Source organism: Rosa chinensis, chromosome 1, assembly GCF_002994745.2.
Source record: "Rosa chinensis cultivar Old Blush chromosome 1, RchiOBHm-V2, whole genome shotgun sequence".
Taxonomy (NCBI): Eukaryota; Viridiplantae; Streptophyta; class Magnoliopsida; order Rosales; family Rosaceae; genus Rosa; species Rosa chinensis.
Genome location: NC_037088.1, coordinates 14,234,855 through 14,261,659, shown reverse-complemented (window position 1 = coordinate 14,261,659; position 26,805 = coordinate 14,234,855). Strand labels below are relative to the sequence as shown.

At 38.4% G+C, this 26,805-nt stretch overlaps 1 protein-coding gene and 1 pseudogene across 1 annotated transcript; both read right to left on the bottom strand.

The window, feature by feature from the left end:
- Window positions 1-2,734: 2,734 nt before the first annotated feature.
- Window positions 2,735-11,117, bottom strand: LOC112182385 (annotated as a pseudogene).
- Window positions 11,118-19,329: 8,212 nt separating this feature from the next.
- Window positions 19,330-22,669, bottom strand: LOC112182576 ((-)-germacrene D synthase). The gene is made up of 7 exons (XM_024321082.2): window positions 22,559-22,669; window positions 22,169-22,454; window positions 21,661-22,045; window positions 21,333-21,551; window positions 20,441-20,579; window positions 19,970-20,224; window positions 19,330-19,770 (listed from the first exon to the last, which is right to left on the bottom strand). The coding sequence occupies exons 1-7, from the start codon at window positions 22,667-22,669 to the stop codon at window positions 19,474-19,476; spliced, it is 1,692 nt and encodes a 563-aa protein (XP_024176850.1). The 3' UTR covers window positions 19,330-19,473.
- Between the last annotated feature and the right edge of the window lie 4,136 nt (window positions 22,670-26,805).

Sequence of the window (26,805 nt, the reverse complement as noted above, 5' to 3'; positions counted from 1 at the left end):
TATCGCATGCAGCTATGCTAATTCATCTACGACCCACCGCCACTCAATCTACCTCTACATTACAGCTAGTGACTGGGTGCCAGTATCTCGTACTTACACATATTTGAGTGTGCTATTTATGTGCCAATTTCACCGCCATAACACACTTTGATGGGTCCTTACAGACGAATGGGCAACTAAGTTGGATTTGAAACTCCAACAATCGTCCGCCACTTAATGCCCTTGCTAGGCGATCTCTTTATCGCATGCCTTGCGGATTGTCACTTTGATGAGACAGTCTTCCGATAGTCAGGAGTAGATAAGAACTTGGATGTTCAGCAAGAATGACAGGAATTGTCATGGCCTGTCCTCACTATGTCTCATCTCGATCCTCACTAAAGTTATGAGATCACACATATGCTGCAAATATGCCTGCAAGAATAGACGTCCGTACGAGAGGACGTAACACCACCCTACACGGAGGTAAGCATGGCACCAACGCCATAGAGAGTGACACTCTAGCATTATAGGTCATGGCCCCAACTAGGTGATAGGAGCACAAAGTGTAACGTTTTTAATATGTATTTTCCCTCATTTGGCTAAGTTGTTTTCTTAAAATTGCTAACTATAACATAGTTTCTGTTTTTAGGTACTTCAAGGTCGAAAATGGAGAAAAGAGGCGAAAAAGAGCAGAAATGAGTGTAAATGAAGGATAAGTCATTTTAGAAACTTTCCTCTTTCATTTTAGGAAATATTTCCTATTTTGTTTTAGGGAACTTTCTTCCTTTGAACTTTCCTATTTCTGATTTTCTTGTTTTAAAGAGGGAATTTAGGAGTCCATCCCATTGACAACTCTTGAGTGATGAAATCAAGGAAACTTGAAAGATAAGAAGACTTACATAAATAAGGAGGAATTCAAGGAGTTTTCATTCACATAAATTCTTCTTATTTCATGGAGATAAAAGGGGAGTTTTTATATACAATATTTATCCTAATTATCTTATTTCCTATTCATTATAACTCTAATTAATTTTTGACTTTTCATGATTATAGGAGTTCGTTGTGTGCACAACTCTTGGAAGAAGAAATTAGTGCAATTCAAAGGAGCGAAAAGTGGAGTTTGCTGTGCAAAATTCTAGGGAAGTTAAGAGGAAGGAATAAAATCAGAAAATACTAGAGAGGAATAAGGGATGTATCTGGTCACTATTCAAGGGAAAGGGAAGGATATTGCATGATTAACTCTAGAGATATCTAAGGAATATACTGTGAGTCATTAAGGGGAAAAGAGATTAGAAAAATCAAGACTTTGTCATGAGAAAATCAAGGAAATTTAGAAGAGAAATCACCTCTAGATGAAAATGGTCATGATTGCATCTCAAGAGAGGAGGATTCCTCTATAAATAGCAGCTATTCTTGACTCCAAAACCATCACTTCTTCAAGAAAAATTCAGTTCATTAGCTTAGCTCTCTTGTCTCCAAAATTTAGAAAAAAACCCTCTTTCTGTGAAGAGCTTTAGGACTTCTCCAAGGCTATTCGTGTTCGTGAAGGCCTAGCCCTGTGTTCTCTTGACGTTCTCCAAGCTTCCTTGAAGATCAAAAAGTTAATCCATGACCCTTATCTATGTTTTCATACTCTTTAGTATTGAATTTCATATTTCAATTATGAACTTCGTTATTGGAGTTGGATTGTTTTTAAGAACGAGTTTATGTTAGTAATTTTCAGATTCATTTCTTTATGTTCTTGAGTTGTTTATGATATCTCTACAATCTGATTTCATGCCATCCTTTTATATCTTTAAGCATATGATTTTGGTTGAATAATGATATTAATCTGCAGGTTAATAAAACCAAATTTGTGTTCTAATTCACCTAATCGTTTTAGGGTAGAAATTGAAGTAGTAAAGGCTATGTACAATGGTCAAGATTATATGCTACATGTTTCGTGCGTTTGTAACTTTTTATGGATGCATACATGTTTGAATTCAAAATTCTAATTGCAATTAATGATTCATATTTAATGTTGACGGATGCTCTTTAGTATTAACGTAATGTTTTATATGAAATATTTTAAGTTATGGACTTTTCCTAACTTAGGAGATTAAAAAGAAGAATTAAAGTGGTACTCGATCTCTTCAAACTTGTACTTCGAATTCATTTCTGATATTTAGTGTTGGCACGATTTTTAGGTTGTAGAGATTGAAACAACTAGTTGCATGTTGATATGGTTTGAAAATTCTGATTTAAGTGTGAAGAAGTCGATCATTGTAGATAGTTTTGTTTGTTTCATTTTTATTTTAAGTAGATTAGGAACCAAATTTCAAAACCCCCTATTTTATTCTTTTATTTGTTAATTGACCTTTTTGTGCTGGTGTACCCTACAATCCCCTGACCGAACGATCCTTGCTTATTTTATACTGACAACTATATTTTGCAAGGTTAAATTGTGAGGTTATTTTAGCCGTATCACTAGGATGCGTGGGAGGCTCGTGGGTTTGAAGGATACTTTGGTACAAACCAATTCTTAGATTATCAACACTCAAAATTCGTCTCATGAGAATCTTCCAAATTATGGTTATCGTTGGGGGAACGCCTCAACGTCAGAATCTATTCCTGTAAATTATATATAGAAATTTATGTGAAAATAGACTACACTCCAAATAAGAGCAGCAAGCAAAACCACTATTCCTGTAAATTATATATAGAAATTTATGTGAAAATAGTATAATATCGTAGAAGACAAGTACACACATGTTACCGACAACCCTTAAGCACTGGCTCGGTACTTATTTTAATTTCTACCACAAAGGGACCCAGCCTCAGACGAGTCCATTATTTATCATAATATGGACAAGAACAAGTCCAATATTGATTTATAACAGGTCCAATATTGATTTATAACCTATATTGGAACATGTTCGACAAGAAGAGAAGTTATATAAGCCTTGAGCGCAACTCCACCATGAGTATAACCATCTTCACGCTTGTATATAACATCAGTTACGCGTAGAAAATTGAGAATTAGCAATAGTAGTGGCCTAGGGACAGTAGCGATAGGGTGAAGCAATCCTTCGTTTACATCCGCCCATGCATCATTTACATGTTTAGTCAGTTCAATCACCGCTACTTCTTCTGTAGCACAGTGTTCTTTCATATAGCATTCCACAGCTGAGACAACATGTCCTCTCTTTTGCTCAAGCTGCACACAAGTATTACACTTAAAAATAAATTACAAACTTCTATAACAAAGCTGGTCAAGGTATAGAGATATTGGCCACATATGCATCGGAGAAGACATCTACAAAAGAGACCTTTTGCAGATCCCCCATTTCTTTTAGGTGTAATTTAATGATTAGAACCATTAAATTACTATTAATTAGTACTATGCATGTATTTTTACCTTGTGGCTTCGGATGTCATTCAAGAGTCTCCCAATTATCGATGAAGCCTTTACAAATTTAGGATCACTGAACAACCAGTCCAAGGAATCTCTTGTAACAATATCACCAGCTATTGCAACGATAAATGTTGCTTCCACCGTAAACATGCCGGATGATACAAGTGCCACCGACATATACTCATCAAAGGTTTTCGGTGTGTACTATTGGTGGAACCATTTGGCTTCCTCTAAGTAAGATCTAACTTGAATTTGCATCTGATTGTCAGAGACCAAAATATATAATCATTCTCTCACTAGTATATTTACTTGCCTATATATGAAAAGAAAAAAGCATGCATTGCAATAGAACATTAAGCAACATGTGTGTGTGTGTGTGTATTCCTATGTATATTGTGTATTATTACCCACATGGCTCCCATAAACCATAAAACACTAAATCAGTCAGCTCTCGCTGAGACCTTATGAGGCTTACTGCTTCTATTGCATAGTTGATGCGATACGAGTTTCCCTCCTTTGCAAGCTCATCTTTAATTTCAGTGTAGACATTCAACAATGCCCCATAGCAAACTTTCATATAGTCAGGCAATGAATCCATGGCAGAGATATCCCACCTGATTGAATGATAAAAACAACGTAGATGTCAGCCAAGCATGTTGCAATATATTTTGAAATAAAAGAGGATAATATGTAAATGAAAGTCAACTTTTAACAAAAGAAATATAGGTGCGACTATTTTCACCCTACTAAATGCTTTGTTCACCCTACAATCAAATTTTTTCTTTAAAATTCCAAAATTGTCCTTAAGTACAATTATTAACAAAAAAAAAATTGTAGTTAAGCACAATTTTATGAATAAATAAAATTTTACCCTACATACATCCTAATTATCACCTTAGCTTTCTATACAAAAAAAATAATAATAATAAAATAAAAATTATCATCTCAGCTTCTTCATCGCTAATCTACCAAACAATTAGTTAGATGAAATTTTCAAGCTATAGCATCAAGTGAAAATAATTGTTAGTTAATATTATTTTGTTCTACTTCATGTGACTCGTGTTTGATTCTACGTCACAGTAGCTGATGAACGGAGAAGATAGAGAAGAGGAAAAAAAATGAAAAAGTAAAAAAAAAAATAGAAGGCATGGGGGTGCACGACGATGGTGTGCTTATTTTCTTTTTCATTTTTCTTTTCCAGTTTTACATTTTCAATAGTGATATATTTATTTTCTTATCTAAATTATTTGAGAGTGAAATTGGAAGTTTCAGGATAAAAGTTTAATTGTAGGGTGAACAAAGCATTTATTATGGTGGAAATAGTCTCATCCTTAAAAGACATAGCGCGGCTATGAGTATTCTTTTTGTACCTCTCAATAGCTTCAGTAAAGAGCTCTAGTTCTTCAGGTGTGCCGTACGTATCGTAAGTGTCATCAATCATGGTTAGTAAGCCAAGAACTTTGCATAATGTTGTCCTCCCAAAATGATACTTGGGCTCAAAGTAGACTCCCAAAGACCAAAAGTAACACTCTACTATTCTGTCCCTTGCAAAAGGTAGTTTGTTGACAAAGTCCAACTCCTTCCACCACCTGAACTAACAATAATACCTAACAATTTATTAGTATGTGCATAGATCCATATAATTAAATTAGCACCAATATTTGGTATATTGAGATCGAGTAATGGGAGCTGAATGACCTTGTGATGTGACTTAGTTCTTTTTGATGGATTCGCTGCAATTGATTGAAATCCAACTTCGCAAAAGTCAAAAGACTTTCGCTAAAATGTGAAGTATTTAGTTCCCGGTAGCTAGAGAGGTAATGCCTCGCTTCAATCCTTGGGTTTCCCTTCCAGAGTGGTTGATATAAGGCATGAGCTACTTGTTTTGAAAGCGGGGGGCTTAAACGGCCGTGTTCTGCCACTGCAAACTCAAGATGAGTGGTGGTGAAGGACCGTGCTCGATCTAATATATCATCTCCATGTGTCCTTAGATGTGTCGCTTCGTACAAACTTAGCAATCCTACTACATCAGCAACGCATGATTCCTTAAATTTCCCATCAACATCGATGAACTTGTTGAACATGTCTGCTTAATTCACCAACCAAGAGAAGAAATAAGAGGAAATAAACCAATATCAAATACATAGAAAATTCAAAAAAATGATCAATCATGAGAGAAATACAACTGATAGAGAGAAGGACTACTTACTGCATGAAACCTTAAAACCTTGTTGCCTAAGCAGCCGAAATCGGAGAGCAACTGTGTGAAGGTCGCCGTCGTCGTCATCATCATCATCATCATAAGAAGAACAGGTCCGGTTGTAAATTTGATGTAAAAGTTGGTAAATCTCATCCTCAAAATGGTAGGACAACCCCAAGCGCTGAATGTAATCAATCAAGTGTAATCTTTGTAAAGACAAAGAACTCACTAGCATCCTCTTCACTTCTTCCTTCAGTTCTTGGATACTTTGGTTGGATTCAATATCTGCAGTTTCCTACGTAGAAGAAAATTTTGAAGCGGGTAAGATAGATATGACATTTATAATTTTATATGTGCATGGTGCTGCAAATTACTTCAAAAATAACTAGCACATAGGTACCATCGATGCATATGACAGAAAATACTCGCCCCAAATGCTGGGAGAAAAATTAGCTGAACGTCGATCAACATCAAGAGTGCTACTGGCATTTGCTGTTCGTGCTTGATCCATTATAGGGAAGCACGAACTTGAGCAATTTAATGCTGAAGCTTTGATAAAAATCAATTTCGGAATAGCAAGCTAGCAGCTGGTATGAGTTGAATAACAACGGTGCCTTGATATTTATAGTGAAAAGGGCTGCTAATATAGCCAAATGCAGGAAAGGAACAAGTTTTCTTTCTTGATGCTTACTTTCCGCTTATTTTTAAATTTGCTTCTGGTCTGGACTCTGGAATGGGCTGCTGTTTGACAGTTTGTTAAGATGATATTATACTCTAATTTTTATCCAATTATTGGTTGTGTACATACAACGTTGTGCGTATTGGTGCAGAGGAGATGGGGATGATTATTATACTCTAAATTATAACAATTACTACTATAGTCCTAGATGATCAAGGGATTTATACATGCATATGATGGATCCGCCTTGGATGGTTCTAAATATAAATTATCAAATTAATTAACAGGCCGCCACCACTGATTAATAAAATGATGATATTCGTTCAGTGATCTTTACATAATTAATGACGTAGTAGGGATCAAGTTTAATTGAATCCATCTTACTGATCTTAATAAATGACCAATGTCAACTGTGTTCCAATTTTGAATTGGATCATAAATTGTCGGTCTATCACCGGCATATTATCTTTATTCAATGGTGGCAAAAACAAATTTAATTTTAATTAAGTTGGGATAATTTTATGTTCAACTTTAGATATGAATCAGGTGGAAGGACACTCAAAGATATTAATAGACTGTATCAACCATACTATAGCCAAGGTTCTAAAAAACGCTAAGCGCTAATCGGGCGGTGATCCTGGGACTAGCGCCTAGGGGCCAAGGCGGGGCGGGAGTCTAGGAGGGGACTAGGCGGTTTTTATTATTTTATTATTTTATGACATAAAATTAATTAATAATAATATTTAAAGTCCTATAATTAAATAAAAATAATCAAATATGTAAAAAAGAGAAGGTACATGAACTTGTGAGCCTCATGATAGAAGCAGCACGTGTTGTTAACGTGGCCAGATGAATCTGATGAAGACTTTCCAACTATTTTAGCTATCCAAGAGGCTGAGACCAATTTCCAAGAAAAGAAAGGCCAAGAGCAGTAAACCCATAGCTCTCGTTCTTCTTTCTCTGAAACACACATTGAGATGGAGGAGAAAACAATCAAATGGTAGAAACCCAGATAACCCATCACTGCCATCCTCACCATAGACCCAGATAACCCATCAACACCGAGCTTGAAGCTTTGAACCCAGAAATCGAACCCAGAAAGCCCTGAAAAGTGTGAACCCAGAAATTGTGAGATTGAAACCTAGAAATTCGATTGAAAGACAAAAACCCAGAGAGAGACAAAATCGAGCTGGAAGACCAGTTTACCGGCGAGCTGGAGAGCTAGAGAGCTGGCCGAAGACTCGGAGAGAGACTGAGAGTCTGAGAATCGACTGATCGAGGGATGAAGGAGCGACGGAGCGGCGTTCTTTCTTGATTTCTAACCCAGAAAATGAAACCCTATTTCGTGATTTCGTCCCGTTTTGGTTTTCATTCAATTTTAGGTTTTCCTTTAAAAAAAAAAAAAAAAAAAGACAAAAAGCGCCTAGGCGCCGACCGCCCAAAGCCGGCCAGAGACGCCTAGCCTCGCCTAGGCGGCCAACTTTATTCCCAGCGCCCAGCTCGCTCGACTAGGGGAGAATCAGAGCTAGGCGCCGATTTTTAGAACACTAACTATAGCTGTTCCTTGGTGTATCAACTTGTTGGTTCATGATATCAAGTGCCTGCCAACATCCGCGCGCGCCCGGGGGGGGGGGGGGGGGGTGGGGGTTCCAAGCAATTGAGTTCAAACACACACACACACACATGGTAGAGGGAGAGAGAGATTTTCTTGCAAATTTAGGTTGCAAGCTGGAATCGAGCTTTACCCCTTACTGTTGCTCTTGATTTTTAATTTTGATCCTTTTTTTTTTTTTTGGTCATAATGAGATTTCGTTAAACACCTAAAACGTTAGGAAATACAAGGGAACTAGCCCAAAAGTAGGCCCAAACAAAACAACTATACAGAAAAGCCCAAAAATCTGCCCAACTGAACCTATAGCGCTAGCCAGAGAAGATAGCGTCACCACCTGCCATCATCGCCGATCCTGCCACTACAGTAGCAGAGAAAAGTTGTTCTGATAACCAAAAACCGATCCCAATCTGAAATACCAACTCAAGAAAGCCACAAAATCAAACAAACCAAGCAAACTCGAAACCAAAATACAACCAAGCAAAGAAAGACATTGAAAATCACCGCTGTGAAGCAAACAACAAAGGAACCATCAGAGAACACTAATGAACTGGGTAGAAGTGTCTGTGCATGTGCACCAGAGACTTTGCTCTATACACCTCCATTTCACAAAGTGCATCACAATGCATCGAACTGCAGTAGAGAGATTCAACCTTAAGAAAACACCCAAGGGCGTCGATCCAAGGATGGAGACGAGAAGCTTCGAGGAGGCTTGCCAAGTTTGATTCAAAGACTTTCATAGATGAAGGATGAGACTAGATCCAGAAGAGGGGAGGAGAAAACAGTGAAAAGAAAAGGGATAAGACAGACTCCACCGCTGGAGAACCGGATGGGTCTATCAGAGTGACGAACAAGACCGTCAAAAGGACATATGATGCCATCCGGGTAGCAGTAGGAGCCGCCAGTGGTCGGAGCACACCGTCGAATATCAACGTTGGCACCAAGAGAAGAGAAAGTCTAGAGAGAAGGGTAATTTTGATCTTCATGGTGTAGGTTGTATTCAATACATGCCGGACCTTATATACTCACACGTCAAACACGTTAGTTAAAAGTAGGCCCCATCATTTAGCCTGTGGATCAAGTGGGCCGATGGAGGCCCGCAAAGCCTGCGGGCTCAAAGCCCGTCCCGGCCCACCAAAAAGCCCGCAAAGCCCACCTCAGTGGGTAGAGGGTCGGGGTTGGTTTAGGGGTTTAAAATCTTGCCCGACCTGCCAAAAGCCTGTAAAAGCCCGCCAGGCCCAGCCAGTAAAAGCCCACCAATCTCGGCCCGGAAAAGTCAATAAATTAATTTAATTAGCTTAATTTTATTTATTTTACACTTCCATAAATTGTTAAAAATAACTCGGGTGTCCAAAATAATCAAAGAAAAATTTCACAAACTTGTCATGTAGTGCGTGTTATTATGGTATCCAAAGCCTCTTATCCGCAGTCGTCACACACTCACACCATCGGTCAACCAAGAAGACATAAAAGTGACGACGCGCCGGTTGACCAATTCGATCGGATTAGAAAATATGGTGAAATTGGCTAAATTTTTTACCACACGCATAATTTATTGTAATAATCTCATCCAACGATCGGTTTTCCCATTTTCTTTGAATTGATAGAGGTTGCTCTTTGGAGTGTATGATATATAAATATAGGTTTATAAAAGAAACTAAGTTTGACCTAGTTGATCAAATTCGAAACAAGAACCAAATTGGCTGGATTTTTTACAACCACCATAAAAGATTACAATCTCTCCATCGAGCGGTTGGTTTCTCCAAATTCATTTTTCACTTCATGGTTGCTTTAGAATGAATCTCACTTGCTGCCTGGCTTGACTCCATCTGGGTTGTCTGTAGATAACAAACTCTAGAGACCGACCACGGTAACCCCACGCTCTGCTTCAAATTCACTTCGATGATTCTTAGTGAAGAGAAAAACCGAATGAAAATTAATCGAACAAAGTCAACGTTGGACTACGTCAAAGAGACGGGGAGAGGCAGAGAGAAAAGGTTTGCTTGGTACCGGCGACATCTGCCTTCCATAGAGTCCCAAACCATGGTGGCTAGGGTTTAGCAAGGAAAGTGACAGAGAGGCAGAGAGCCATCTTTATTTCACCCTTAGTTAATTGTAGATTATGGGTAGTTATTTGCAGAGAAAGTTGAGAGTTTTTCCTATGTACTTGTTTGTTTCACCATTACATGGCCTCCTCATTTAATACAAGAGTAAAGTTTGATTTAAATTTTTCTTAAATAAATTGTAACTAAATGGGGTGAGAAACCATCTCATTTAGAATTTTAGAATCAATAATGGCATTAAACATTTTGGAAAACAGATTGTTTTACTCCTATGTTTTGGTTAATTGTTTTTTTTTTTTTAAGTTATGATGAGTCAATCTAGTATCTAATATAAAACATCACATATAGAAAACTTTGTAATTGTTAATATTTTTGGCCCCTTTAGTGTGAACTTTGTAATTCCGCCACTGTGGAGAATCTATTGATATAAGGTTGAATGCTCAACTCAAAATTTTATACTTGATCACCACGATGTTTGGTGGATGAGAAGTTAAATAGCTAGTATAAAACATATTTCTAGGCAAGGGAACAATAATAAATTTTTATGGATTTTGCAACAACCAATTCAAGTAATCAATAAGATGATTTACAAAAGGTCAATATATATATATATATATATATATATATATATATAAAACACACTACTCATATTAAAATAGTAGTCAAATAATATTATATTTCATGATTTTTTAGATTAATGATATTTTAGGTACTTTTGGTTGTGTATTCAGGAAAATATTAGAATGAAAAATTAAATGAGAGGTGTATTGAGTAGGGGTGTGTATTAAGTAGTTAGGATGTATGTTTAAAATTTCTCTATCTCACATTCAAAAATTATATGAGAGGTGTAAATAGCATAGGAGGTCATTTGAGCAAATTTGGAGATCTCAATAAAAAAAAAAATAAAAAAAAAATAAAATAAAAAACTCTTACATAAAACCAATGCAACTAAGGAACATATGGCTCTGAAGGAAAAAAAGAAAAAAAATTATCTCTCTTTCTCTTTTAAGTGCAACCCTAAGGCCGTTAGTAGTGTTAACTAGCGGCAGCACTGAAAAACTCACTGACTCTCGATAGAGAGGTTTCTCAACTACGTAGTAGTCCTGTACCTTGGATATGGAAGGATCGCGACACTGCTCTTTCTACTCCCCTCTTTGGTGGCGACGACGATTGGATTCGACACTAACCTTCATGTTTGGATCAGGTTCATCTCCTTGGGGGATCAAAGCCTCAGGTGATGGCCATCTTGGCTATGATGGCGCAGGGATTACTGCCTTCCATCTTGTCAGTGACAAGCAGAGCAGGGGCTTTCAATGACTGGAACGTTGTTGGTTTTCCTCCCTTGTCATTGGTGACAAAGGTTGGGCAACTGGTTTGCTCGAGGCCACATCCGAAAAGCGACGAGGGATGTGGTTTTACAGGTCTGGGTTTTTGGTGTTTCCTTGTCAACAGAGGCGATGGCAGAGGCTTTCTGTGGTGGTGGCAGAGACTGGCATATCTCGGACTAGTTAGGTCGCTCTTCTATCTCAGACGATGACCACTTGGCTTCTAACTCGGTTGTCGCTACCGAGGGTGGAGTTGGTGGATCTGGCATGCTTGACGGTGGTGCCTGGTTCGAGCGTTGCAAATCTGTTCCCTCTGGTGGTGAAGGGGTGAATGGCGCTGGCCTGTGCAGAAGTGGTTTTTTGGTTCAACGGTGACCATGGCTGCTACCGGTGGACTTGCTGATGGTGGTGAGGTTGGGTCTCAATATGGGCTCAATGGAGTTTGGGCCTTGGGGGGTGCTAGGGTTTCCATGTTTAGTTGGGGCCTTTAGGCTCGACCTTGAATGATGGCCGGGCTGCATGGGTATCTTGTTATGCTATGTTTGATTAGGTCTTCTCAATTTGGGTGGTTCTGATGAATGAAGATGGAGTAGATGGTGACACATCATCCTCTACTCCAAATGATATTTGATTTTTGATCTTGGTCGCAAAGGTCAGTAGCTCTGAGGGTCATTTTACTTTATTGCTTCAGAGTTTCTAGGTTTTTGTTTGGAATAATGGGGCGTGGACTTTCTAAAAGTGGGTATACTTGGGGTATACTGGGTTGTTGTTCTTATTTAGAATAGGAATCTTAGGATGCTCTGAGGAACGATTCTTTCTCTTTAACATAAGGGTATTTCGTTTTTGTACTGCTTACTAAATTTAATGAATGGGCTGACCTCTTTTGATTAAAAAAAAGGAACAAATTGGCTCTCTATTTTTTTCTGTTACTCTCGCTTGAGAGGCTTGGGTAGGTGGCGATGGGGGATTTCTCCTCATTTTCGATCAGGCCTGCAAAGGCAGCTAGGGTGTGAGATCCTCCCTCTCTTAATCGTGAATGGTGTCAAGGGAGGATCTCGCACCCTAGCCACGTTTGCAGGCCTGATCGGAGGAGAGGAAAAATCCTCCATCGCTGCTGACCCAAAGTGAGAGTAAATGAAAAAAAATAGAGAGCCATATGTGTTGCACAATTTTAATATCTCGTAGTTAGTGTAGGGTAATGTCTGGATGTGCTAAATCAGTAGTTATAAAGGTTAAATTAGTTAGGTAGCAATTCTTTCTGACAGCTCTAACGAGCGGATCGTTATGTGTAATTTTACTGAACTTCAATTTAGTTGACTATTCCTCTATAAAAAATGCAACCAAGGAAGATACATATTACTTGAAGAGCGAGGCCAAAACGAAACAATTTATTAAATCGAGAGTCTCCTGCCTAAAATACATTAGCAAAGAAAAAAAAGGTTTGTAGTGGCCTATTGTACAATTATTCACCACTCTCATTCAGGACTTGTGTAATAAACGTTATTTGTATTGAATAAACTAGGTAGGCAACGAGTTCCTTATTTTGTCAGATGGTTGCAGCCTCTTATTGGTAGAATGAAACTTAGTGTTACCAGATTATACCTCCGATGGCAACATACTAGGAAAGCTGATAGTATTAGTAACTTATGACTCCGCGTGAGCATTGACTTTCCAGTTTGTCACCAAAATTGTAAAGCAAATAGAGCCTATAGAGCACTCTTCGCTAAATGGTTCAAGTCCAGTTGCATGCCAAGAAGTTTACTTGATCTCCGACATGCAAAGTGAAGCAGAAATTTCTCAATGTGTAGGAAAGTTGTTTAAATGTATTGAGTCTAAAAAGGGAGGAAAGAGATAGGAACTTAATGGGACAATGATCTTATTAATTATTGGAATCAATGTCAAACAAGATTTGGGGGATTTTGGTAGAGCAATAGGAGGAATACAAGCAGAAATTCAGAGCAGATTCATTTCTGAGCAGCTCCCACTTCGATTGGTGTATAGGTCTCAAAACGACTCCAATAGGGTTGAAATTTTGAATTCAATAGAAGAGACACAAACAAACAACTTTTATGAAAAAGACATTTTGATCAGAGGTCCCAAACTAGGAGTTTTGGGGCATGCAAGTAGACTAATATACACAGGAATGAGAGAAGGGTGAGAAGAGAAGGGTGAATGACAACTTCTGGCTTGGATACTTCCTTTTGAAGGCATGGGATGATTTTTTCGGAGACGTTACCATATGCATGGTGGCAACGTGGAACAGAGTAGCTGATCGAGGTTTTCCTTTCCCTCTGCCCAATTTGAAGGGAACAAGAAAAAGAAAGACTTGGGTTTTGTGTGTAAGGTAGAAGGCTCAACTTGTGAGCAGTAAAAGAGTCTGAATCAGATAAGTCATGGGGTAATAAACTAGGTTGTAAAACAAAAATGATGGGGAGATAAAAGTAGAATACATAAATATACAAAAAACTGAAAATTGTTCAAGTAAATTCAGAATATATGTCTGGCCCAGACTCTAGGGTACTTGCTATTAGAGATAATCTCGGAGAATCTTAGTAGATATCCAATCAATGTACGATTATGTTTCCATGTACAACTCTATCCCTATGCTTGTAATCGTCTATATAAAGAAGCCCCTATTATCAATCAAAGCACAACTTAATTCTCTCCCAATGTAGTTTTCCTAAAATATGTTATCCACACGAAGCCCTAACCCTGAAATCCTAATTTCGGAGCCCTCAAATCCAATCAACCTCCGTCGCATACCTTGAAGCCCCCAATCCCACGAGCCCAGAACCGGCAACTAAGTCACAGGAACTGGCTGAAAAAATACCGAACCGGCTCCCCAAAAGACAAAACACATCCTATCTCGATTCACAGCTTTCTAGACAGCCCTCACTGTCAAATTTGATCACAAACAACGCCTTGAATTCAGAATCTGGGAAGAGAAAAAATACTAGTCAAAATAGGCCAGAAAGTTGCCGAATCGGCCTTCAGAATCACTGCTCGTCCATGAACCGCAGGGACCCCTATATAGCTGAACGTTTTCAGTCTAGCCCAACAAAGGAGAAAGGAAAAAAGAAAAAGAAAAAGATGCGGCCTGGCTCACTATCAAAAAAGAAAAGAAGAAAAGAAAGAAGAGGGAGCAGCTCAACGTTTTGGAGCGGGCCAAGTAAGAAGAAAAGAAAAGAAAAAAAAGGAAGGCCTGCGGCCCACCTTCAGTCAAAGACAGAAGAAGAAATCAAGGCCTCATTAGGCCTGGGGCGAAGCAAGCAAAAAAAAAAGGGGAGGGGGGGGGGGGGGAATAGGCCTGGGCCGAAGCAAAAGGAAAAGGAAAAAAAAACAGAGAGAGGAGAAGGGCAGCCCATTGCTAGAAAATCCCGGCCAACCGCTAGCCAACTCCGGCCACCTCCGGCAACTTTTTGGGGTAATTTTTGACTCTTTTTAGGTATGTTTTAAAGGTTCTATTAGCCTCCGCTTTTGCAGTTTTTTTTAAATTGTTTTTCTCTTCTTTTTCTCGGGGACTTGCAACCTCCCTTCTTCTACGTACCCCTCTCTCTTCTTCATAGGGGAGACCAAAAGCCGAACTGTGGGGGTTCATGCTCACTCCAAGCTTGGAGCTAGTAGAATCCTCCAAACTTAGAGTTTGTTGAGAAGTTATGATTGACCACAAACACAACATTGTTTCGATCTAATCTAATACCTCTTGGAATCAAATTTCTTGGAAGCGACTACGCTCAGAAATTCCTAATTTCTGAGAAGCGACTACGCTCAGAAATTTTATTGTTTTCGTGGTAGCCTTTTTTATTCCGAAACTAGCCCTTTTTCTTGTTCTCTTTCAGGATAAGTAACCTAAACAAACTGTTCTCCAATTCTGTTTAAGTCTTTATTCTTCCAAGAAATGTAATAGGCCATTGCCATATAGTTTGTAGTAAATGCCATTGGTTTAGTTTTTCTTCATAGAGGCTCATCCAAAATGAATATGATATCTTGGAAGGTTTTGAGATAAGCGGTACTTAAGCCAGCTTTGCTCCACTGACATATCTCTACTCACCTGGTTATATTTATTTTGGAGTTACCGAAAGAAGTCAAACGACTACCTTTGATTTGAATTAGCTAGCATTTGAATAAGATTCTCTTAATGGTTAAGAGACAATGATGTACACCGTTGGCTTATGAATAATTTCAAGTTCTTTTCATTATGACTCCATTTTAGTTCTGAGCATATTCCTTTGTGGCTATGATGGCTCGACCATCAGGATTAGTTCAAGGACTTGGAATAGCCCAAATTTCATTTGCCAAATAGCACCTTGATTATTGTCACAAAAACTCTCTACGCTCCTAGGGTGAATCAAACCCTATTGAGTCATTCGAGCCAATGGATTCCATGTGGGAATGCATGTAGAGAATGGAAATGAGTTCCTTTGCAATAACTCTAATGATTGCAAACAAAGGCGCATTTTAGAGAAATTTATGTGTTCCCTAGTGGACTCTATGTCACTATTCGAGGTATTAAATCCAATAAAGTTATTAGAGAAGATCTCTTAGATTTAAACACATATTGGCTTTGTCACGATAGGATAGGTCATCCTAGTCATGATGATCCATCTACTAAAGACTTCACATGGACATCCATTCGTTTGAGCGCAATGAAGCATGAATCAAAAATTGATTCCTGGACTAAGTGTGACCGCTGCTGCTGCCTTTGGCGCCGCTGCCATCAACCACTAGCCTAGAGATGGCACAGTTCCTATCCATGATTTCATTGATGGTGTCCATCATGGTGATGGCGCCCCAGGTGATGCTGCAATCACCAACTTTGCTTTAAATAGCGTTTCAGATGCTCAGCCCAACCAAAATTTTCATTGGTTGCTTCTAAGGCCTCTCGCTCGTTTTACAAAGCCTATTCTTTAGGGAAATTAGGACTAAGACCATCCTATGCAAAGGATATGAACATACTCATTCTTTTCTTACATAGAATCCGTTGGGATTCTGTAGACTGATTCAGCCAACTTGCAGACGTTTAAATATTTTATGATGTTGGTTGACACGCAAACACGCTGGTCACGTTGTGTGCCATTGTCCACCTATAAATGCTGTTTATACTACACTCCTAACACATATCATATGACAACGGGCTCACTCCCCGGATCATCCTATTTAGTCAATTGGACTTGACAATGCTAGAGAGTTTACATCAAAGACCTTCGATGGTTATTGTATTGGGACTGATGTTGGATATCATATTCCCATGAACATACCCAAATGGTCTCGCAAAAACGACTATGATAATATCCCGAACATTGGTAATTCGCACCATTCTCCTTATATCCGCTTGGGGTGATGCAATATCGCATGCAGCTATGCTAATTCATCTACGACCCACCACCACTCAATCAACCTCTACATTACAACTAGTGACTGGGTGCCAGTATCTCGTACTTACGCATATTTGAGTGTGCTATTTATGTGCCAATTTCACCGCCATAACACACTTTGATGGGTCCTTACAGACGAATGGGCAACTAAGTTGGATTTGAAACTCCAACAATCGTCCGCCACTTAATGCCCTTGCTAGGCGATCTCTTTATCGCATGCCTTGCGGATTGTCACTTTGATGAGACAGTCTTCCGATAGTTAGGAGTAGATAAGAACTTGGATGTTCAGCAGGAATGACAGGAATTGTCATGGCCTGTCCTCACTATGTCTCATCTCGATCCTCACTAAAGTGATGAGATCACACATATGCTGCAAATATGCCTGCAAGAATGAACGTCCGTACGAGAGGACGTAACACCACCCTACACGGAGGTAAGCATGGCACCAGCGCCATAGAGAGTGACACTCTAGCATTATAGGTCATGGCCCCAACTAGGTGATAGGAGCACAAAGTGTAACGTTTTTAATATGTATTTTCCCTCATTTGACTAAGTTGTTTTCTTAAAATTGCTAACTATAACATAGTTTCTGTTTTTAGGTACTTCAAGGTCGAAAATGGAGAAAAGAGGCGAAAAAGAGCAGAAATGAGTGTAAATGAAGGATAAGTCATTTTAGAAACTTTCCTCTTTCATTTTAGGAAATATTTCCTATTTTGTTTTAGGGAACTTTCTTCCTTTGAACTTTCCTATTTCTGATTTTCTTGTTTTAAAGAGGGAATTTAGGAGTCCATCCCATTGACAACTCTTGAGTGATGAAATCAAGGAAACTTGAAAGATAAGAAGACTTACATAAATAAGGAGGAATTCAAGGAGTTTTCATTCACATAAATTCTTCTTATTTCATGGAGATAAAAGGGGAGTTTTTATATACAATATTTATCCTAATTATCTTATTTCCTATTCATTATAACTCTAATTAATTTTTGACTTTTCATGATTATAGGAGTTCGTTGTGTGCACAACTCTTGGAAGAAGAAATTAGTGCAATTCAAAGGAGCGAAAAGTGGAGTTTGCTGTGCAAAATTCTAGGGAAGTTAAGAGGAAGGAATAAAATCAGAAAATACTAGAGAGGAATAAGGGATGTATCTGGTCACTATTCAAGGGAAAGGGAAGGATATTGCATGATTAACTCTAGAGATATCTAAGGAATATACTGTGAGTCATTAAGGGGAAAAGAGATTAGAAAAATCAAGACTTTGTCATGAGAAAATCAAGGAAATTTAGAAGAGAAATCACCTCTAGATGAAAATGGTCATGATTGCATCTCAAGAGAGGAGGATTCCTCTATAAATAGCAGCTTTTCTTGACTCCAAAACCATCACTTCTTCAAGAAAAATTCAGTTCATTAGCTTAGCTCTCTTGTCTCCAAAATTTAGAAAAAAACCCTCTTTCTGTGAAGAGCTTTAGGACTTCTCCAAGGCTATTCGTGTTCGTGAAGGCCTAGCCCTGTGTTCTCTTGACGTTCTCCAAGCTTCCTTGAAGATCAAAAAGTTAATCCATGACCCTTATCTATGTTTTCATACTCTTTAGTATTGAATTTCATATTTCAATTATGAACTTCGTTATTGGAGTTGGATTGTTTTTAAGAACGAGTTTATGTTAGTAATTTTCAGATTCATTTCTTTATGTTCTTGAGTTGTTTATGATATCTCTACAATCTGATTTCATGCCATCCTTTTATATCTTTAAGCATATGATTTTGGTTGAATAATGATATTAATCTGCAGGTTAATAAAACCAAATTTGTGTTCTAATTCACCTAATCGTTTTAGGGCAGAAATTGAAGTAGTAAAGGCTATGTACAATGGTCAAGATTATATGCTACATGTTTCGTGCGTTTGTAACTTTTTATGGATGCATACATGTTTGAATTCAAAATTCTAATTGCAATTAATGATTCATATTTAATGTTGACGGATGCTCTTTAGTATTAACGTAATGTTTTATATGAAATATTTTAAGTTATGGACTTTTCCTAACTTAGGAGATTAAAAAGAAGAATTAAAGTGGTACTCGATCTCTTCAAACTTGTACTTCGAATTCATTTCTGATATTTAGTGTTGGCACGATTTTTAGGTTGTAGAGATTGAAACAACTAGTTGCATGTTGATATGGTTTGAAAATTCTGATTTAAGTGTGAAGAAGTCGATCATTGTAGATAGTTTTGTTTGTTTCATTTTTATTTTAAGTAGATTAGGAACCAAATTTCAAAACCCCCTATTTTATTCTTTTATTTGTTAATTGACCTTTTTGTGCAGGTGTACCCTACAATCCCCTGACCGAACGATCCTTGCTTATTTTATACTGACAACTATATTTTGCAAGGTTAAATTGTGAGGTTATTTTAGCCGTATCACTAGGATGCGTGGGAGGCTCGTGGGTTTGAAGGATACGTTGGTACAAACCAATTCTTAGATTATCAACACTCAAAATTCGTCTCATGAGAATCTTCCAAATTATGGTTATCGTTGGGGGAACGCCTCAACGTCAGAATCTATTCCTGTAAATTATATATAGAAATTTATGTGAAAATAGACTACACTCCAAATAAGAGCAGCAAGCAAAACCACTATTCCTGTAAATTATATATAGAAATTTATGTGAAAATAGTATAATATCGTAGAAGACAAGTACACACATGTTACCGACAACCCTTAAGCACTGGCTCGGTACTTATTTTAATTTCTACCACAAAGGGACCCAGCCTCAGACGAGTCCATTATTTATCATAATATGGACAAGAACAAGTCCAATATTGATTTATAACAGGTCCAATATTGATTTATAACCTATATTGGAACATGTTCGACAAGAAGAGAAGTTATATAATCCTTGAGCGCAACTCCACCATGAGTATAACCATCTTCACGCTTGTATATAACATCAGTTACGCGTAGAAAATTGAGAATTAGCAATAGTAGTGGCCTAGGGACAGTAGCGATAGGGTGAAGCAATCCTTCGTTTACATCCGCCCATGCATCATTTACATGTTTAGTCAGTTCAATCACCGCTACTTCTTCTGTAGCACAGTGTTCTTTCATATAGCATTCCACAGCTGAGACAACATGTCCTCTCTTTTGCTCAAGCTGCACACAAGTATTACACTTAAAAATAAATTACAAACTTCTATAACAAAGCTGGTCAAGGTATAGAGATATTGGCCACATATGCATCGGAGAAGACATCTACAAAGAGACCTTTTGCAGATCCCCATTTCTTTTAGGTGTAATTTAATGATTAGAACCATTAAATTACTATTAATTAGTACTATGCATGTATTTTTACCTTGTGGCTTCGGATGTCATTCAAGAGTCTCCCAATTATCGATGAAGCCTTTACAAATTTAGGATCACTGAACAACCAGTCCAAGGAATCTCTTGTAACAATATCACCAGCTATTGCAACGATAAATGTTGCTTCCACCGTAAACATGCCGGATGATACAAGTGCCACCGACATATACTCATCAAAGGTTTTCGGTGTGTACTTTTGGTGGAACCATTTGGCTTCCTCTAAGTAAGATCTAACTTGAATTTGCATCTGATTGTCAGAGACCAAAATATATAATCATTCTCTCACTAGTATATTTACTTGCCTATATATGAAAAGAAAAAGCATGCATTGCAATAGAACATTAAGCAACATGTGTGTGTGTGTGTGTATTCCTATGTATATTGTGTATTATTACCCACATGGCTCCCATAAACCATAAAACACTAAATCAGTCAGCTCTCGCTGAGACCTTATGAGGCTTACTGCTTCTATTGCATAGTTGATGCGATACGAGTTTCCCTCCTTTGCAAGCTCATCTTTAATTTCAGTGTAGACATTCAACAATGCCCCATAGCAAACTTTCATATAGTCAGGCAATGAATCCATGGCAGAGATATCCCACCTGATTGAATGATAAAAACAACGTAGATGTCAGCCAAGCATGTTGCAATATATTTTGAAATAAAAGAGGATAATATGTAAATGAAAGTCAACTTTTAACAAAAGAAATATAGGTGCGACTATTTTCACCCTACTAAATGCTTTGTTCACCCTACAATCAAATTTTTTCTTTAAAATTCCAAAATTGTCCTTAAGTACAATTATTAACAAAAAAAAAAATTGTAGTTAAGCACAATTTTATGAATAAATAAAATTTTACCCTACATACATCCTAATTATCACCTTAGCTTTCTATACAAAAAAAAAAATAATAATAAAATAAAAATTATCATCTCAGCTTCTTCATCGCTAATCTACCAAACAATTAGTTAGATGAAATTTTCAAGCTATAGCATCAAGTGAAAATAATTGTTAGTTAATATTATTTTGTTCTACTTCATGTGACTCGTGTTTGATTCTACGTCACAGTAGCTGATGAACGGAGAAGATAGAGAAGAGGAAAAAAATGAAAAAGTAAAAAAAAAATAGAAGGCATGGGGGTGCACGACGATGGTGTGCTTATTTCTTTTTCATTTTCTTTTCCAGTTTTACATTTTCAATAGTGATATATTTATTTTCTTATCTAAATTATTTGAGAGTGAAATTGGAAGTTTCAGGATAAAAGTTTAATTGTAGGGTGAACAAAGCATTTATTATGGTGGAAATAGTCTCATCCTTAAAAGACATAGCGCGGCTATGAGTATTCTTTTTGTACCTCTCAATAGCTTCAGTAAAGAGCTCTAGTTCTTCAGGTGTGCCGTACGTATCGTAAGTGTCATCAATCATGGTTAGTAAGCCAAGAACTTTGCATAATGTTGTCCTCCCAAAATGATACTTGGGCTCAAAGTAGACTCCCAAAGACCAAAAGTAACACTCTACTATTCTGTCCCTTGCAAAAGGTAGTTTGTTGACAAAGTCCAACTCCTTCCACCACCTGAACTAACAATAATACCTAACAATTTATTAGTACGTGCATAGATCCATATAATTAAATTAGCACCAATATTTGGTATATTGAGATCGAGTAATGGGAGCTGAATGACCTTGTGATGTGACTTAGTTCTTTTTGATGGATTCGCTGCAATTGATTGAAATCCAACTTCGCAAAAGTCAAAAGACTTTCGCTAAAATGTGAAGTATTTAGTTCCCGGTAGCTAGAGAGGTAATGCCTCGCTTCAATCCTTGGGTTCCCTTCCAGAGTGGTTGATATAAGGCATGAGCTACTTGTTTGAAAGCGGGGGCTTAAACGGCCGTGTTCTGCCACTGCAAACTCAAGATGAGTGGTGGTGAAGGACCGTGCTCGATCTAATATATCATCTCCATGTGTCCTTAGATGTGTCGCTTCGTACAAACTTAGCAATCCTACTACATCAGCAACGCATGATTCCTTAAATTTCCCATCAACATCGATGAACTTGTTGAACATGTCTGCTTAATTCACCAACCAAGAGAAGAAATAAGAGGAAATAAACCAATATCAAATACATAGAAAATTCAAAAAAATGATCAATCATGAGAGAAATACAACTGATAGAGAGAAGGACTACTTACTGCATGAAACCTTAAAACCTTGTTGCCTAAGCAGCCGAAATCGGAGAGCAACTGTGTGAAGGTCGCCGTCGTCGTCATCATCATCATCATCATAAGAAGAACAGGTCCGGTTGTAAATTTGATGTAAAAGTTGGTAAATCTCATCCTCAAAATGGTAGGACAACCCCAAGCGCTGAATGTAATCAATCAAGTGTAATCTTTGTAAAGACAAAGAACTCACTAGCATCCTCTTCACTTCTTCCTTCAGTTCTTGGATACTTTGGTTGGATTCAATATCTGCAGTTTCCTACGTAGAAGAAAATTTTGAAGCGGGTAAGATAGATATGACATTTATAATTTTATATGTGCATGGTGCTGCAAATTACTTCAAAATAACTAGCACATAGGTACCATCGATGCATATGACAGAAAATACTCGCCCCAAATGCTGGGAGAAAAATTAGCTGAACGTCGATCAACATCAAGAGTGCTACTGGCATTTGCTGTTCGTGCTTGATCCATTATAGGGAAGCACGAACTTGAGCAATTTAATGCTGAAGCTTTGATAAAAATCAATTTCGGAATAGCAAGCTAGCAGCTGGTATGAGTTGAATAACAACGGTGCCTTGATATTTATAGTGAAAAGGGCTGCTAATATAGCCAAATGCAGGAAAGGAACAAGTTTTCTTTCTTGATGCTTACTTTCCGCTTATTTTTAAATTTGCTTCTGGTCTGGACTCTGGAATGGGCTGCTGTTTGACAGTTTGTTAAGATGATATTATACTCTAATTTTTATCCAATTATTGGTTGTGTACATACAACGTTGTGCGTATTGGTGCAGAGGAGATGGGGATGATTATTATACTCTAAATTATAACAATTACTACTATAGTCCTAGATGATCAAGGGATTTATACATGCATATGATGGATCCGCCTTGGATGGTTCTAAATATAAATTATCAAATTAATTAACAGGCCGCCACCACTGATTAATAAAATGATGATATTCGTTCAGTGATCTTTACATAATTAATGACGTAGTAGGGATCAAGTTTAATTGAATCCATCTTACTGATCTTAATAAATGACCAATGTCAACTGTGTTCCAATTTTGAATTGGATCATAAATTGTCGGTCTATCACCGGCATATTATCTTTATTCAATGGTGGCAAAACAAATTTAATTTTAATTAAGTTGGGATAATTTTATGTTCAACTTTAGATATGAATCAGGTGGAAGGACACTCAAAGATATTAATAGACTGTATCAACCATACTATAGCCAAGGTTCTAAAAACGCTAAGCGCTAATCGGGCGGTGACCCTGGGACTAGCGCCTAGGGGCCAAGGCGGGGCGGGAGTCTAGGAGGGGACTAGGCGGTTTTTATTATTTTATTATTTTATGACATAAAATTAATTAATAATAATATTTAAAGTCCTATAATTAAATAAAAATAATCAAATATGTAAAAAGAGAAGGTACATGAACTTGTGAGCCTCATGATAGAAGCAGCACGTGTTGTTAACGTGGCCAGATGAATCTGATGAAGACTTTCCAACTATTTTAGCTATCCAAGAGGCTGAGACCAATTTCCAAGAAAAGAAAGGCCAAGAGCAGTAAACCCATAGCTCTCGTTCTTCTTTCTCTGAAACACACATTGAGATGGAGGAGAAAACAATCAAATGGTAGAAACCCAGATAACCCATCACTGCCATCCTCACCATAGACCCAGATAACCCATCAACACCGAGCTTGAAGCTTTGAACCCAGAAATCGAACCCAGAAAGCCCTGAAAAGTGTGAACCCAGAAATTGTGAGATTGAAACCTAGAAATTCGATTGAAAGACAAAAACCCAGAGAGAGACAAAATCGAGCTGGAAGACCAGTTTACCGGCGAGCTGGAGAGCTAGAGAGCTGGCCGAAGACTCGGAGAGAGACTGAGAGTCTGAGAATCGACTGATCGAGGGATGAAGGAGCGATGGAGCGGCGTTCTTTCTTGATTTCTAACCCAGAAAATGAAACCCTATTTCGTGATTTCGTCCCGTTTTGGTTTTCATTCAATTTTAGGTTTTCCTTTAAAAAAAAAAAAAAAAAAAAAGACAAAAAGCGCCTAGGCGCCGACCGCCCAAAGCCGGCCAGAGACGCCTAGCCTCGCCTAGGCGGCCAACTTTATTCCCAGCGCCCAGCTCGCTCGACTAGGGGAGAATCAGAATGGTGCTGCTGCGCCTAGCGCCTAGGCGGAGCTAGGCGCCGATTTTTAGAACACTAACTATAGCTGTTCCTTGGTGTATCAACTTGTTGGTTCATGATATCAAGTGCCTGCCAACATCCGCGCGCGCCCGGGGCGGTGGGGGTTCCAAGCAATTGAGTTCAAACACACGCACACACACATGGTAGAGGGAGAGAGAGGGAGGGAGAGAGAGATTTTCTTGCAAATTTAGGTTGCAAGCTGGAATCGAGCTTTACCCCTTACTGCTGCTCTTGATTTTTAATTTTGATCCTTTTTTTTTTTTTGTCATAATGAGATTTCGTTAAACACCTAAAACGTTAGGAAATACAAGGGAACTAGCCCAAAAGTAGGCCCAAACAAAACAACTATACAGAAAAGCCCAAAAATCTGCCCAACTGAACCTATAGCACTAGCCAGAGAAGATAGCGTCACCACCCGCCATCACCGCCGATCCTGCCACTACAGTAGCAGAGAAAAGTTGTTCTGATAACCAAAAACCGATCCCAATCTGAAATACCAACTCAAGAAAGCCACAAAATCAAACAAACCAAGCAAACTCGAAACCAAAATACAACCAAGCAAAGAAAGACATTGAAAATCACCGCTGTGAAGCAAACAACAAAGGAACCATCAGAGAACACTAAGGAACTGGGTAGAAGTGTCTGTGCATGTGCACCAGAGACTTTGCTCTATACACCTCCATTTCACAAAGTGCATCACAATGCATCGAACTGCAGTAGAGAGATTCAACCTTAAGAAAACACCCAAGGGCGTCGATCCAAGGATGGAGACGAGAAGCTTCGAGGAGGCTTGCCAAGTTTGATTCAAAGACTTTCATAGATGAAGGATGAGACTAGATCCAGAAGAGGGAGGAGAAAACAGTGAAAAGAAAAGGGATAAGACAGACTCCACCGCTGGAGAACCGGATGGGTCTATCAGAGTGACGAACAAGACCGTCAAAAGGACATATGATGCCATCCGGGTAGCAGTAGGAGCCGCCAGTGGTCGGAGCACACCGTCGAATATCAACGTTGGCACCAAGAGAAGAGAAAGTCTAGAGAGAAGGGTAATTTTGATCTTCATGGTGTAGGTTGTATTCAATACATGCCGGACCTTATATACTCACACGTCAAACACGTTAGTTAAAAGTAGGCCCCATCATTTAGCCTGTGGATCAAGTGGGCCGATGGAGGCCCGTCCCGGCCCACCAAAAAGCCCGCAAAGCCCACCTCAGTGGGTAGAGGGTCGGGGTTGGTTTAGGGGTTTAAAATCTTGCCCGACCTGCCAAAAGCCTGTAAAAGCCCGCCAGGCCCAGCCAGTAAAAGCCCACCAATCTCGGCCCGGAAAAGTCAATAAATTAATTTAATTAGCTTAATTTTATTTATTTTACACTTCCATAAATTGTTAAAAATAACTCGGGTGTCCAAAATAATCAAAGAAAAATTTCACAAACTCGTCATGTAGTGCGTGTTATTATGGTATCCAAAGCCTCTTATCCGCAGTCGTCACACACTCACACCATCGGTCAACCAAGAAGACATAAAAGTGACGACGCGCCGGTTGACCAATTCGATCGGATTAGAAAATATGGTGAAATTGGCTAAATTTTTTACCACACGCATAATTTATTGTAATAATCTCATCCAACGATCGGTTTTCCCATTTTCTTTGAATTGATAGAGGTTGCTCTTTGGAGTGTATGATATATAAATATAGGTTTATAAAAGAAACTAAGTTTGACCTAGTTGATCAAATTCGAAACAAGAACCAAATTGGCTGGATTTTTTACAACCACCATAAAAGATTACAATCTCTCCATCGAGCGGTTGGTTTCTCCAAATTCATTTTCACTTCATGGTTGCTTTAGAATGAATCTCACTTGCTGCCTGGCTTGACTCCATCTGGGTTGTCTGTAGATAACAAACTCTAGAGACCGACCACGGTAACCCCACGCTCTGCTTCAAATTCACTTCGATGATTCTTAGTGAAGAGAAAAACCGAATGAAAATTAATCGAACAAAGTCAACGTTGGACTACGTCAAAGAGACGGGGAGAGGCAGAGAGAAAAGGTTTGCTTGGTACCGGCGACATCTGCCTTCCATAGAGTCCCAAACCATGGTGGCTAGGGTTTAGCAAGGAAAGTGACAGAGAGGCAGAGAGCCATCTTTATTTCACCCTTAGTTAATTGTAGATTATGGGTAGTTATTTGCAGAGAAAGTTGAGAGTTTTTCCTATGTACTTGTTTGTTTCACCATTACATGGCCTCCTCATTTAATACAAGAGTAAAGTTTGATTTAAATTTTTCTTAAATAAATTGTAACTAAATGGGGTGAGAAACCATCTCATTTAGAATTTTAGAATCAATAATGGCATTAAACATTTTGGAAAACAGATTGTTTTACTCCTATGTTTTGGTTAATTGTTTT